The sequence below is a fragment of the Thalassophryne amazonica genome, chromosome 4, assembly GCF_902500255.1.
Source record: "Thalassophryne amazonica chromosome 4, fThaAma1.1, whole genome shotgun sequence".
NCBI lineage: Eukaryota > Metazoa > Chordata > Actinopteri > Batrachoidiformes > Batrachoididae > Thalassophryne > Thalassophryne amazonica.
Window position 1 is genome coordinate 86,388,191 of NC_047106.1, and position 15,780 is coordinate 86,403,970.

Sequence of the window (15,780 nt, forward strand, 5' to 3'; positions counted from 1 at the left end):
GGTTGTTTCTTGTTTTGCATTTTGCTCTCAATATGTGATGACTTTTCAACATGTGATTTGAAAAGGTGTGAATTCATGAGAAACTGTTTCCTGAAATCTAAGTGACAAAACTACAAATTAATAAGAACAAGTAGGGTTTTTTAAAGCTTTATTCAAACAAACGTACAGAATTCAAAGAGGGTTTCATCCAAAAACTGCAGCATCGTCACATTAAAACAGTAAACAAAGAAATCACATGTACCTAAGAATTCACACTCTTTGCTCAGTACTTTGTTGATGCACCTTTGGCAGCAATTACAGCCTCAAGTCTTTTTGAATACAGTAGTGTTCAGAATAATAGTAGTGCTATGTGACTAAAAAGATTAATCCAGGTTTTGAGTATATTTCTTATTGTTACATGGGATACAAGGTACCAGTAGATTCAGTAGATTCTCACAAACCCAACAAGACCAAGCATTCCTGATATGCACACTCTTAAGGCTATGAAATTGGGCTGTTAGTAAAAAAAAAAAAAAAAAAGTAGAAAAGGGGGTGTTCACAATAATAGTAGCATCTACTGTTGATGCTACAAACTCAAACCTATTATGTTCAAACTGCTTTTTTAGCAACCTGTGAATCACTAAACTAGTATTTAGTTGTATAACCACAGTTTTTCAGGATTTCTTCACATCTGCGAGGCATTCATTTTGTTGGTTTGGAACCAAGATTTTGTTCGTTTACTAGTGTGCTTGGGGTCATTGTCTTGTTTAAACACCCATTTCAAGGGCATGTCCTCTTCAGCATAAGGCAACATGACCTCTTCAAGTATTTTGACATATCCAAACTGATCCATGATACCTGGTATGCGATATATAGGCCCAACACCATAGTAGGAGAAACATGCCCATATCATGATGCTTGGACCACCATGCTTCACTGTCTTCACTGTGAACTGTGGCTTGAATTCAGAGTTTGAGGGTCGTCTCACAAACTGGCTGCGGCCCTTGGACCCAAAAAGTACTATTTTACTCTCATCAGTCACCAAAGTATTCCTCCATTTCTCTTTAGGCCAGTTGATGTGTTCTTTGGCAAATTGTAACCTGTTCTGTACATGTCTCTTATTTAACAGAGGGACTTTGCAGGGGATTCTTGCAAATAAATTAGCTTCACACAGGCGTCTTCTGTCACAGCACTTACAGGTAACTCCAGACTGTCTTTGATCATCCTGGAGCTGATCAGTGGGTGAGCCTTTGCCATTCTGGTTATTCTTCTATCCATTTTGATGGTTTTCTGTTTTCTTCCACGTGTCTCTTTTTTTGTTGTTGTTTTTGTTTGTTTGTTTTTGTCCATTTTAAAGCATTGGAGATCATTGTAGATGAACAGCCTATAATTTTTTGCACCTGCGTATAAGTTTTCCCCTGTCCAATCAACTTTTTAATCAAACTATGCTGTTCTTCTGAACAATGTCTTGAACGTCCCATTTTCCTCAGGCTTTCAAAGAGAGAAGCATGTTCAACAGGTGCTGGCTTCATCCTTAAATAGGGGACACCTGATTCACACCTGTTTGTTCCACAAAACTGACGAACTCACTGACTGAATGCCACACTATTATTGTGAACACCCCCTTTTCTACTTTTTTTTTTTTTTACTAATAGCCCAATTTCATAGCCTTAAGAGTTTGCATATCATGAATGCTTGGTCTTGTTGGATTTGTGAGAATCTACTGGTACCTTGTTTCCCATGTAACAATAAGAAATATACTCAAAACCTGGATTACTCTTTTTAGTCACATAGCACTACTATTATTCTGAACACTACTGTACGATGCTACAAGCTGGGTGCACCAATCTTTGGAGTTTTTCCCCATTCTGTTTGGTAGCACCTCTCAAGCTCCATCACGTTGACTGGGGTGCATCGGTGCACAGCGATTTTCAGATCTCTCCCAAGATGTTCAGTTGGATCCAGATCTGGGCTCTGGCTGGACCACTCAAGGACACTCAGTGACCCAGCCACTCTGTATCCTGGCTGTGTGCTTAAGGTTATTGTCTTGCTCAAAGATGAACCATTACCCCAGTCTGAGGTCAAGAGCGTTATGGAGTAGGTTTTCATCCAGGATGTCTACAAAATGTAACAAAATGTGGAAAAAGTGAAGCGCTGTGAATACTTTCTGGATGCACCGGACTACTGCCTGTCACATTATCACCCACTATCAATTGCACATTTACTTAGTACCTTTTTCTGTGTTATGAGCTCTATTAATTTGTGTACTGTATTGTTGTATTTTTTACTATTCTTTTATTATTGCAGTTTATTTTGATTTTTGAGAAAGCTCTGTATTAGTCATTATAATTACTATTATTAACAAACTTGGGAATTTCCAGCCTATAAGCCGCATTGGAGTATGTCACACGGCCTCCCATACTAGTAAAAAGCATGAATTATACTTTGGAAAATATGGTAAATATCTTGCAGCCCTATTATCTGGGCTCGCAATAAAGCAGGCCAATAAAGTATCCATCTATCTACCTAGCAAAGGATTTGGCTTTTTTATGGATATATATCCATTTATGAATGTGTAGCTATAGAACATACATACCTGAGAACAACAATTTGCTCATTCTGTAAATTTCAAACTTCTCTTTTCACTCTTCAGTCCTTCCTATCCAAGCAGAGAATACTTGAACTCCTAAATGGAGCTAATCTTCCAAGATGCAATGTCATTTTGCCCTATCGTGACTTGTTGCAAGCTTGATGTGCCAGCTAAGGTCACTCTAGAACCCAAACCATCTCGATCAATACCGAGTCAGATCAGGCAGCATTCACGGGTGCCTCATATTGCACAAAGCACTTCACTACACAGAGCTGCCCCGTGGCCTGGTACCAGGCACAAAGCCAGTCCATCCTCACCTCAAAAAAGGAGCTATCTGCTGTTATCAGGTGATACATGGATAACACCCAGTGGGGGTCCTCAACACTGAGGAACCTGCGTGATTAATCACGCTCAGGTTGGGATTTTTTTTGGGATGTAATGTATAATCTGCTTAAAACTGGCCAAAAAAAAAAAAAAAAAAAACACATCCTGGCAAAAACAGGTTTAAGGCAGTTCTTGCCAGTGAAAACACAAAATATGTCTACAGTAAGAAAACTTATGTTGAAACCTGTCTAAAACTAAATAATCACATGGGAATGCTTGAATCATCACAAATGTTTGACCAGCATGGTAATATACAATAACACAGACACATATGATATGGGACCTCAATACTTTCCTCTATACCTTGAGTATGGATGGTAACCACGCAAGAGGACAGCCACCCCATCAATCCATGTGTTTATGGTAAAAATGTACACAGACATGGTTTGAGACATTTAAAAAATAAAATTTTTATATATATATATATATATATATATATATATATATATATATATATATATATATATATATATATATATATATATATATATAAAAAGTGTCATGTCAAGCTCATTTTTTTCCATTTTTTAAAATAAAAAAAAAAAATCAAGGCATTTATGATTAGAATGGATTCAGAGTATCAGAAAACTACATTTGTGTCTGTAGCACATACAGCATAGGGGGAAAGATGTATGATACAATTGTGCATCCTCCTTGCTGAAAAATAAATAAATTCAGGCACCTATCTGCATGAGCCGCCTCAGCCTTGGACCTGGGTGCCTCCAGGCAAAGGTGGACTCTTAAAGTTACCAATGGGAAACAAATCCTGCCACTGATTTAAATAAATGCATTTGCAACATAAAACCCAAACACCTAATTTTTCAATAATACATTTTTATTCCATGAAAGTCTTGTTTCTAATTGTACAATGGAATGTTAAGATTCCCCCTTGTCATTTAGTTAAAAATGTGCATTTGACTCATTTTCAACCCCACAACCATTTACTAAATTGAAATTTGGAGAATACAAAAGAAAGACATCAAAAACATGATAAACATTTTTGAATAATGATGCAGAGTGAGAACATAAGTAAAGGATGACTGGGTGAATAAAGAGCAGAGTGTGTAGTCATAGGACACCCATGTTTCTTGCCTTTGTCCATGTGGAGAGCAGGCTGTCAGTCAGACCGCCAGCCTACGACTTCTGCCCTTCATGTTTTCACCATGTCCACAGAGGCATCATATCCACAAAGCCTTGTGGAGATTTAGATCAGGAGACGGTTTACGAGAAAAGTACTTTTTGCTCTGTTACAACTGAAAATTCAATGCACCAGAATGTAATGTCATGGTGCATAAAAATGACAAACGAATTCAACAAATCAAAATTCATCAATAACGCCATCTTCATCCATGTTAAATCTCCATATCCAGATTCATGGTAATGTCATACATGGTGGGGAAGGAAAAAATAAAGTTAAACAGAAATGGTGCTGGTGACTGCAAACGGTACAGCCCATATAAAAACAGCCACGCCTACAGTTTACTTTCTGTAATAAACAGAAAAAAATATTACTTCTAAATCTGTTGAAAGCTTTAAAAAAATTATTTATATCAGATTTGCGAATGACGCAACAGTTGAACAGAGAAAGACAGGCTTGTGATTGACAAAGGGAACATTTTGATCATCAAAAAAAAAGTTGCCATTTCATGAACTCCACTCAAAAACTGATCAATGAACTGGTGTAATGCTGCATGTAAAGAAGCCTGGCTTTGGAGGACGAATGATTCTCTTGAACATTAAGGTATCACTGCTCATTGTAGTGGAGACAATCAGCTGCCCTCAGGTCTCTGTTCTGTCAAAGGCCTCCGAGCCTGACCAGGAGACGGCCAGCAGGCCTGTCCTTCAGCCCCACAGTCATCCTCTACTTAGTATCTAGTCCTCCGTTCAGATCCGCTCAGCCAACAGCCTCAGTGGAGCTTTAAACCTTCTTGTGTTTGTTTTCCTGTTCAATTAACTATATATAGATGAACTTCTGTCATATAAACGTATAAATACATCACTGCTCTGCTCCACCACAGAAAGAGGATTCCTCAGAGGGCACACAGTCCTGTCGATGTACACAGTCTCAGAAACAGTACACAGGGTGGGCAGGCAAAAACTCTCCATTCTTTCTCTGTGGCATAGATTTGAACTTTTTGTTGTTGATTTTTTTTTTTATGTTTTCATTTTCTTTTGATTGAATTATTTTACAGGATTTCATACTTGTCAGCAACAAAAGAGGTTTCTGAAGAGAATCTAACAGAGCTGTCGCCATCCACATAAGTCACTTTGGTTACCTGGACAAAGAAGACAGAGGTTAACGTGATTACAAACGTATCTGATAACATGCAGCATCACTTAACACCAGTCATTTGTAGTCATGAAAATCTAGTTCAATACAATCCGGTTTAGATGAAATTCAACACTGATCCACCACAGATTTGATACAATCAGTTTTCAAACAATAATTTAAAATAAGCTTTTTCATGATTCTCATGTGTTTTCCCATACTATTAACAACATATCTTTAGTTTTAATTCTGTCACATGCACAGTAAAGTTGCTTCTTCATACACTGCAGAGCCGTTTCTTTATACGTGGACTATCCAAATGCCATTGGGCCCCACGAGCCACTAGGGGGCCCCAAAGCTGAATGTTCAGCCTCATCTCCCTTATGGAGCTGTTCCACAGAGTGCCGTTCTTCCTGTTGAATCCCGAACAGCAAATCAAGGGGCGTTTTGAAGCATCACAGTAACTTCTTGATTCATAGTGTGTGATAAAGTCCAGGTATTTGTAGTCTTAACAGCTTCAATCATGTTCAAACTTCTTTAAACGTGCTATTCCTAGTGAGTACAGCTTGAAACTTGATTGTGCTCCATCGAGGTACAAATGTGAAGCCTAACCAGTGTTTGCAGTTCTGGCTGAGGGCACAGCACCTTACACTCATGTCAGGCGGGTTGCCAGGTCCGCACTTTACAAGCCAGCCAGTTGCCAAGTCTGCACTTTATAAAGGTGCTGGTCATATAATTAGAGTATCATGAAAAAGTTGATTGTTTTCAGTAATTCCATTCAAAAAGTGAAACATGTATATTATATTCATTCATTCCACATAGACTGATATATTTCAAATGTTTATTTCTTTTAATTTTGATGATTATAACTGACAACTAATGAAAATCCCAAATTCAGTATCTCAGAAAATTAGAATATTATGAAAAGGTTCAATATTGAGGACACCTGGTGTCACACTCTAATCAGCTAATTAACTCAAAACACCTGCAAAGGCCTTTAAATGGTGTCTCAGTCTAGTTCTGTAGGCTACACAATCATGGGGAAGACTGCTGACTTGACATCTTGCCTGGGCTAAAGACAAAAAGGACTGGACTGCTGCTGAGTGGTCCAAAGTTATGTTCTCTGATGAAAGTAAATTTTGCATTTCCTTTGGAAATCAAAGTCCCAGATTCTGGAGGAAGAGACGAGAGGCACAGAATCCACGTTGCTTGAGGTCCAGTGTAACGTTTCCACAGTCTGATGGTTTGGGGTGCCATATCATCTGCTGGTGTTGGTCCACTGTGTTTTCTGAGGTCCAAGGTCAGCGTAGCCGTCTACCAGGAAACCAGCCCACTTAAAATCACACCACAGATTTTCAATAATATTCAGGTCTGGGGATTGAGATGTTGAATGATGCACAGAGACACTATCTGCAGCAAGATCATGTTGTAGGTCTCTGGAGCAGGTCTGTGGGTTGACTATGACTGTTCTCACCATCCTTCGCTTCAGTTTATCTGAGATTTTTCTTGGCCTGCCACTTCGGGCCTTAACTAGTACTGTGCTTACGGGCTTCCATTTCCTCACTATGCTCCTCGCAGTGGAAACTGACAGCTGAAATCTCTGAGATAGCTTTTGTATCCTTCCCCTAAACCATGATGCTGAACAATCTTTGTTTTCAGGTCATTTGAGAGTTGTTTAGAGGCTCCCATGTTGCCACTCATTAGAAGAGCTGCAAAGAGGGGAAACATTTGCAAATGGCCATCTTAAATACCCTTTCTCATGATTGGATTCACCTGTGTAAGGAGGTAAAGGGTCAATGAGCTTAAACTAATTCAGTGTTCCAATAATTAGTGCTAAATGTATTCAAATCAATAAAATGACAAGGGTGCTCAAATTTATGCACCTGCCTAATTTTGTTTTAATTATTGCACACTTTCTGTAAATACTATAAACTTCATTTCACTTCTCAAATGTGTGTTTGCCTGCTATATGATATAATTAACTGAAATTTCTGATCCAAACAACCAATGATTTATAAATGAAAATCATGAAAATTATCAGGGTTGCCCAAACTTTTGCATACAACTGTAGGTAACCCCCCAAAAAAGTGATAAAAAAATTTGATTAGTTAATCACGTTTGTAATTAAACAATTTTTAATTCTCTCTCTCACACACACACACACACACACACAGAAAAGAAAAATCTGTCCATTAACAAACCTGGATGTCACAGTAGTTGCGTTTGGACACAAAGGACACGCTGACAGGGAAGAAGTCACTGGGCTGGCCAGCGATACTGAACTCCAGGCTGCCGGTCTTGTTGTTGGCATCAATAACAGGTAGGCACCACTCCAAGACATTTCGTCTGCAGTCGTATTTGTATTCTCCATCCAGATCGCCAATGACAGGAGCTCCTACACCAGACCTAGAGAAAAAAGTTAAATTAGATGAACTGTTTATTCACTGTTACAGAAAGAAAGCTCAATACTAAACTGAAGTACATCCTCACTCTGATCTAACGGAGGGCAGATGGAATTGTGGGGCTCTAACATCCTGCTATGCTCTGTGAGATATTTCAACTTTCACAAGAACATATTTGCAGGTGTTCATTCGGATGAAACTAATGCTAACCAATTTTGCCTGACCAACTAAAATTAAAACTACAAATCTAAAATTGTGAATCGAACTTGAGTTACATCACATTTTTTCACATCGTGTTGGCCTCGTCCATGTGAGGCTATGATGCTGTCCTGTTGTCATAGTGCTTTTCATTCAGAACGGGTAAATTATTGAATAACATCCCTGCAAGCTCTATAATGTCACAAAGCACCATTTGTCTCTCTGACCCACTTCCAATGAAATTGTTTCAAGCTATGGAGGCCATCACTAGGTTCATTATACTGATTATTATTAAAATGTCACTCACAACTGGTACTGCTGTGATGTTTATGTCTAAAACGTGAAGTGAATAAACCAATTTTTTTTTTTTAAATAAATAAATACCCAAGCCTTGATCCTGGATTCTTTTCCACTGAATGACCCATCACAAATTCACCTTTCTGTACGAAAATTCTTGAAAAAGTAGTCTCAAAACAACTTGAAGCTTATTTATCAGATAAATCTCTTTGATCAACAGTGTTTTGGACTTATCACTAGAGCCCGGCCGATAAAAGCCCTTTTCAAAGTACTATCGGACGAAATTTTGCCAATAGAACACCGATAATTTCTCAAACAGAACAGTTACTGAAATAATGTTTGTTGGCAATGTAAAATGTCCTTGCACCGTTTGTCCAGTAGATGGAGCTCTGATTCCATTCAACTGAGAGCTGCTTACACCCCTGCTTAAATGTGTTCATCACCGGCCCCCGTAGTTCGCCGTCACACTGCACTGATCGGCTGACAAAAGCATACAAGTAAGGTTATAAGGATGTTGTTTGTAATAACTTTGTGATTACATTCACCCCACATTTCACCTGTTTCAGTTCAACTCAGTTTGATTAACTCAGTTTATGTAGTAATGTGTCAAATGTGCTTCATTGCGTCGGTCACGCTTTTTATTAAGCCCACGTTGCGTAGACCTTATTTCTAGCATGAAAAATTTTCGTTTACTGCTAAGAGGTTGAAACATTCAGATTCACTGGTCGTCCCGAAGGGTTCTGGGAATTACTGCCGTTCGCCATTAACCCTCTGGAGCCGATGCCGTTGTACACTACAGCTGGGACCAAGCTTTACTAGATTGTAAATAACTTTTTAATGATACAAGATAGAAACTTACTTTTTTTTTTGCTGAAGAGCTAACTCCGGACTTTCGATCTACCATCGGCCATCTTGGTACTCCTTATAGAAGATGTGTGATGACGTGCGCAATATGAGTGTCCAATCGGAATTGGTTCTGCGTCACGGTTTTCCAAAATCCAATCGTAGGGCAGATTTACCTCACGTGATATAGCAAAAATTGTTTTCAGGAGTGATATCTTACTAGTTGGCCTGTTTGAATAGCCCCCTAACTGCTCCAATAGCGAAGTGCGCATCGCATCTGCGCATGCGTGGGTCAAAAGGGGGCAAAAATCCCAGCTACCACACTCACACTGCTCCCATTGAATTTTGTATACAGTAGCATTAGCGGACTGTAAAAGTTAAGGCTTAAGGCTTATTGTTTCAAAGGCTTTAAGCCTTAAGCGACACATACAATAATGACAGGGGCACATTGTGCTGTTTTCAAATGCTCAAACGGAATTTATAGGCTTGAAAGTTGGCTGAAAACACACGATTAGAAAGTCCAGCAGAGTCCAAACAAAGACAGAAAGAAGAAATGTGGTCGTAAACCTCCGTTCATCCACACAATTTCGCCACAGAAAAGAAAGATCCAGATGGACATAAAAAACAGACTAAAATTGTAAGTTTCTTGCACACATTTATTTTGTCAATATCCTGAAACCGTGCTGCCGTTTTCGTGCATCAGCTTATGACTGTGATGTCGAGTCATGAATGACGTGGCGTGTAATATTGTAAATTTGACATGTTCTATAAACAAACTGCATGCATGCACATATTGTACAGTAGTGTTCAGAATAATAATAGTGTTATGTGACTAAAAAGATTAATCCAGGTTTTGAGTATATTTCTTATTGTTACATGGGAAACAAGGTACCAGTAGATTCAGTAGATTCTCACAAATCCAACAAGACCAAGCATTCATGATATGCACACTCTTAAGGCTATGAAATTGGGCTATTAGTAAAAAAAAGTAGAAAAGGGGGTGTTCACAATAATAGCAGTGTGGCATTCAGTCAGTGAGTTCATCAATTTTGTGGAACAAACAGGTGTGAATCAGGTGTCCCCTATTTAAGGATGAAGCCAGCACCTGTTCAACATGCTTTTCTCTTTGAAAGCCTGAGGAAAATGGGACGTTCAAGACATTGTTCAGAAGAACAGCGTAGTTTGATTAAAAAGTTGATTGCAGAGGGGAAAACATATACGCAGGTGCAAGAAATTATAGGCTGTTCATCTACAATGATCTCCAATGCTTTAAAATGGACAAAAAACCAGACACGCGTGGAAGAAAACGGAAAACAACCATCAAAATGGATAGAAGAATAACCAGAATGGCAAAAGCTCACCCATTGATCAGCTCCAGGATGATCAAAGACAGTCTGGCGTTACCTGTAAGTGCTGTGACAGTTAGAAGACGCCTGTGTGAAGCTAATTTATTTACAAGAATCCCCCGCAAAGTCTCTCTGTTAAATAAAAGACGTGCAGAAGAGGTTACAATTTGCCAAAGAACACATCAACTGGCCTAAAGAGAAATAGAGGAATATTTTGTGGACTGATGAGAGTAAAATTCTTTTTGGGTCCAAGGGCCGCAGACAGTTTGTGAGACGGGCCGCAGACAGTTTGTGAGACAACCCCCAAACTCTGAATTCAAGCCACAGTTCACAGTGAAGACAGTGAAGCATGGTGGTGCAAGCATCATGATATGGGCATGTTTCTCCTACTATGGTGTTGGGCCTATATATCGCATACCAGGTATCATGGATCAGTTTGGATATGTCAAAATACTTGAAGAGATCATGTTGCCTTATGCTGAAGAGGACATGCCCTTGAAATGGGTGTTTCAACAATACAATGACCCCAAGCACACTAGTAAATTAGCAAAATCTTGGTTCCAAACCAATAAAATTAATGCCTCGCAGATGTGAAGAAATCATGAAAAACTGTGGTTATACAACTAAATACTAGTTTAGTGATTCACAGGTTGCTAAAAAAGCAGTTTGAACATAACAGTTTTGAGTTTTTAGCGTCAACAGCAGAGGCTACTATTATTGTGAACACCCCCTTTTCTACTTTTTTTTTTACTAATAGCCCAAATTCATAGCCTTAAGAGTGTGCATATCATGAATGCTTGGTCTTGTTGGATTTGTGAGAATCTACTGAATCTACTGGTACCTTGTTTCCCATGTAACAATAAGAAATATACTCAAAACCTGGATTAATCTTTTTAGTCACATAGCACTACTATTATTCTGAACACTACTGTACATCTGTCAACTTATCAAAACAAACGTGACACCAAAGAGGTTACATGTGAGACTCACCATCATTGTCGTCATTATGAAGCCGGCGGAGTCGCGATTTCTCATCCATGCTTAGCAAATATTCTGCAATATCCACAGTTTCAGTCTCTGGACTTTGTCTAACCATCCGTCAGTTGCCTTCAAGGGGTCAGAAATTTGTTTTTTCTCCAGCTATCAACAAGCACGGGTCATTTTCGACAGCAGCGCACTCTTCCTCCTTCATCGGCATTAACGGTACTTTCTGTACAGATGCAGCACACACAAGCACAACCAGCTCTTCTTTCCATTTCTGTCCACTGCCGTACGTAGTCCTGGATGTAACAGGCAATCCGCAGAGCTTACAAAAACGCTTTAAATCGTCAACTTTCCAGCATTTGAAATGATCCAAATCACAGCACTCCTCGCTGCTTTCCGCCGCCATAGGTTGTGGGTTGGTAGCTGAAAACTTTAGCCTGCCCATAATGCACTGAGATGCGCACTTCGCTTACTGCATTTTTGCATTTTTTGAACTTGAAAATTCTTCTCTGTTTTAAAGTTAATCAATATGAGGACAAAGCTTCAGCTTTTAGCTTATACCTTTTTTGTTAAAGTAGACCTGCATTGAAATAAATGCAGTCAGATCTTTGGACCAAAAAAATGACTCATATTTACACATAAGATCCTTCTGAATGTAGTAAAGTAAATCTGCAAGCCAGGATCTGTCATTCAACGGTGAAATCTTCATTTAAAAATGAGAAATTTACAGCTAAAATTTAGCCCTCCGCAAAACTGTCAGCACATCAGGGACGCTGCCGAGACGTCAGGGAGAAGACCCTATCCCAGCATGCACTGCGCGCGCCAACTGTAATTTGTGGATTTACGTCAGTTTGCATCTGCACCTTTTTGTCTTATACGGAAAGATCTACTTTTTTAAAACTTCATATTGTCTTGCGGTACGCTTGGAGAGTACACATTTCTTTTATTTGTGCTTGAAAATTATTTTGGGGGACTTTTTCATGCGCCCGTTTGAGTGGTGTTGCATTGAAAATCTACTGTCTTTCGCCTCCGGTGTTACCGTCGCGGGGTACGGAGGCGGGACCCGCAAAGAATCCAAGTCATTAAAAAGATATAAACCTCTCTCAGCGGCCATGGAGCTCTGCGGCTCCAATTACCGAGACGTGCGGCGCTGCAGATTTTGCTGCAAGAAGTCTGTCCTTGTGAGCAACAGGTGTCACCGGGCGCTCCGCATTAAAAACGGCGAGCGTAGTCTCTGGACTTGTGCCAAGTTAGCTGCACCTCCATTCAGTAGACAGAGCCGTGTCTGCGGCTGCACAGCAGACACGAGGGTGTGAGTGGCCAGCGGCGGCATTTAACGAGCGCATGCACTCGGTAAATGCATCGGAGGCAGTGAGAGCGGCGTCGGGGAAGAACGTCGCCGGCTGTCGATGCCGCCGCTGATCTGAGCATGCAGAGCTGTATCTCGCATTCATTGCAGCTTACTTTTGGATGTTGAAACCAGGATGTGTATAACAGTAACATTACTAACAGATAAAATCAATTTCAATGCGGGATCAGACTGAAGGCGCGAGCGGGTCGTCTTGTCCCCGACGTCATGGAAATGATCCAGATGTACAAACTGTTTTCGCGGAGGGCGAATTACAAATTTGGGCTTACAGATTTACTTTACTGCATTCATAAGGGTCTTATAAATACATATCAGCTATTTCTTTCTGAAATCTGACCACATTTATTTCAATGCAGGTCTACTTTAAGGGTCCAAAAAAGAATATTTTATTCATTTAAAAAAATAATAATATCAGCTGATTTATCAGCTATCGGCAAATCAGCCGATTTATAATTATCGGCATTTTTTTCATCTAAATATCGTTATCGGCATTGGCCTCAAAAAAATCCATATCGGCCGGGCTCTACTTATCACTGTATGCTAACTGCACTCAAAGTGACAAACTATCTTCTGCTCAGTATGGATTTCAATCAGGGTTTCTGCTGGACCTAAGTGTAACTTTTTATACTACAGATCAATGCAACACTGTTAAACACACTTGACAACTATTATGACATCTCCAGTCAGGTTAGTTCTTGCTTGGCATCATTTATCCAACCAATTCCAGTATGTCTTGCAAAATAATACAATTCTGAATTCTCCGCAAAGTACAGGATACCGTCAGGGTTCTGTCATTGGACCTTTGTTATTTTCACTTTGCACAGTGCCTCTTGGACAGGTACTGTGAAGCTATGCAATAATGCTGTATTTATGCTGATGACACAATATGCCCATTAATGCAAATAATCTCATATTACAAATTTAAAGAACAATAGAGCTCTAAATTTGTAATATGGCTGGATATCATAATTTTTGACTTCAGAGGACACCCAGGAAATCAATTAATTTACTTAACCTTTCATCATAGTTTAATCTTGAATAAAGTCATTTGTTATCCAGTTACCTGATGAACACAAATTTATATATGACCACTATTTACAGCCATGGAGATGCTTTAAACTGGGTTGCGCATCTGTTTCAGGAAGCAGGGAATTAATAAGCAGGAGTGAACCTATAATTGCATTTGTTTTCAGTTACCTCAACATTTAATTCCAGCCAGACCGGCACAACCAGTCGTGCACTGCTTAGAGAACTGCAAACAGCTCTTCCTTTGCTGAGAAGTACACAGGTGTTGTAGGAGAGCACAAAATGCAGCTGGATGTGACTGAAGTGAATGGATCTACTTACGGCACAGGGATGCTGATGACCACGTCGTTGAGTTCCAGGCTCTCCTCCTGCAGCTCATATTCAATATTAACATCACAGCCACTTCCACTCTCTGAGGGCCAGCAGTTTACTGTGGACAGATGCAGCAAAGACATCAGGCAACAGTGAAGGCAGCACATCATTGTGTTCTTGTAATGGTAAACTAAGTCCATTCATGTAGTACTGAAGGCACGAAGGCAGATGGTTTGACTTAGGACAGGACACTTGAGGCTTTTTTTTTGGCTGCATCTAATCTGGATTGAAATTCATAATGTGGAGAAACATAATAAATTTGGGTGTATAAGTATTTGGACAAGAACAATTTTGTAATTTTGCCTCTATATCACCACAATGAAATTCAAATGACACACTCAATATATCATTAAAGTGTTGCCTTTCAGCTTTAACAAAAATGTTGCATTAACCACAAAGGAATTACAGCCATTTTTACAGTTTCTTTTTTTTTCTGTTTGGTGTCCAGCAGCTTTAGTGTACAAGTATCATTCTCAGCCCCCCAAGTAAGACTTACTGGTTAGAGGGATAAGGGACTCATCTGTGGTCTGTAGTCTCCACTTCAGCACACCAACATCATTGTTGAGAGGGAAGGACTTCTCTGGGTTCTTCAGACCAATCACAGATTCTGCTGTGAACAACTTCTTGTCCACGTTAGGATGTGTCTGATAACAAAAACCATGCAGAAAACTTGTTACAGTGAGAGAAGTCACACACAATGATATATGCATACACACAAAAAAGAAATAACCCCCCCCCGAAAAGCATACAGTTGTCATGGAGAAAAACTATAGAGACCAAAACTGCCTTTTTGTAGCAGGCAGTAAACATGTTTATTTCTCCTCTAAACTTTGACATTTTAACATGGAATTCTGTAACACTGTGCTCCTTTGGCAGCCAACCTCAAGCTGCCATTCAAGGAACTGTAATTTCTTCCATTTCAGGGGGACTTTGTGTATATCACAAATGTCTACCTAATCTCACACATGGGCTTTGAAAACTGGATACACTGCTACCAACAAAATATAAGAACCTACACTGAAAGCACACTATTACTACCATTTGGTGAATTTACCTGAAGCTGCAGGCCTTTGTTGTCATTATTGTTGACCAGGAGCCGGATCCGTCCATACTTGTCATCTGTGACTCGGAGTGTCACCATTCCCAGCACCTCCATGTTCTGTAAGCCACCATCACGACCACAAGTCAGCAAGATCTTTTCCTCCACACGAAGATGCACACTGAGGAGAAATAACGACAACGTCAAACATAAAAATTAGGTGTAACTCAAGGAATACGAACTGAGAAGTACACGACTGAGAAGTACAGCAAGAAACTCCTTTGACATAAGCCTCCGCCTTGTCAAAGAAGTATTTTCTATACAGGCCAGAGGCCCATCGGGCGGTGCTTATACCCAGATAAGACAGCACGAAGTGGATGAGAGTCACCGTACAGCATGCGAAATCTTGTTAAATATGGCCACAGCAGTACGTGGTGTGAATAATGGAGTGAGAAACTGACATGTTAAAAGTGAGTCATTTCCCTCCATTCATTATTCTAAATATTCTGGTATGATAACTGCAAGCTTATACAGTAGACACACACACAAACCTCAATGGTACATTATTATGATTAAAAAAAATTGACAGATTTCAGTCAAGTTTTCAAAAGCTGTCAAATTATTATTTTTTAAATGTTATAGTATATATTGTGAATGTAAAAAAATAAGTATTTATTGCTAT

The 15,780-nt window shown here is 39.5% G+C and overlaps 1 protein-coding gene across 1 annotated transcript in view; it reads right to left on the reverse strand.

Moving 5' to 3' along the window:
- Positions 1 to 3,769: 3,769 nt before the first annotated feature.
- LOC117508443 (coatomer subunit delta) overlaps positions 3,770 to 15,780 on the reverse strand; it is a 43,068-nt gene continuing 31,057 nt past the window's right edge. The window contains exons 6-10 of the mRNA XM_034168205.1: positions 15,114 to 15,279; positions 14,556 to 14,703; positions 14,009 to 14,117; positions 7,424 to 7,628; positions 3,770 to 5,229 (exon numbers count right to left, since the gene is read on the reverse strand). Coding sequence (XP_034024096.1) covers positions 5,140 to 5,229; positions 7,424 to 7,628; positions 14,009 to 14,117; positions 14,556 to 14,703; positions 15,114 to 15,279 — 718 coding nt within the window. The 3' untranslated portion in view covers positions 3,770 to 5,139. The remainder of the gene's footprint in view (positions 5,230 to 7,423; positions 7,629 to 14,008; positions 14,118 to 14,555; positions 14,704 to 15,113; positions 15,280 to 15,780) is intronic.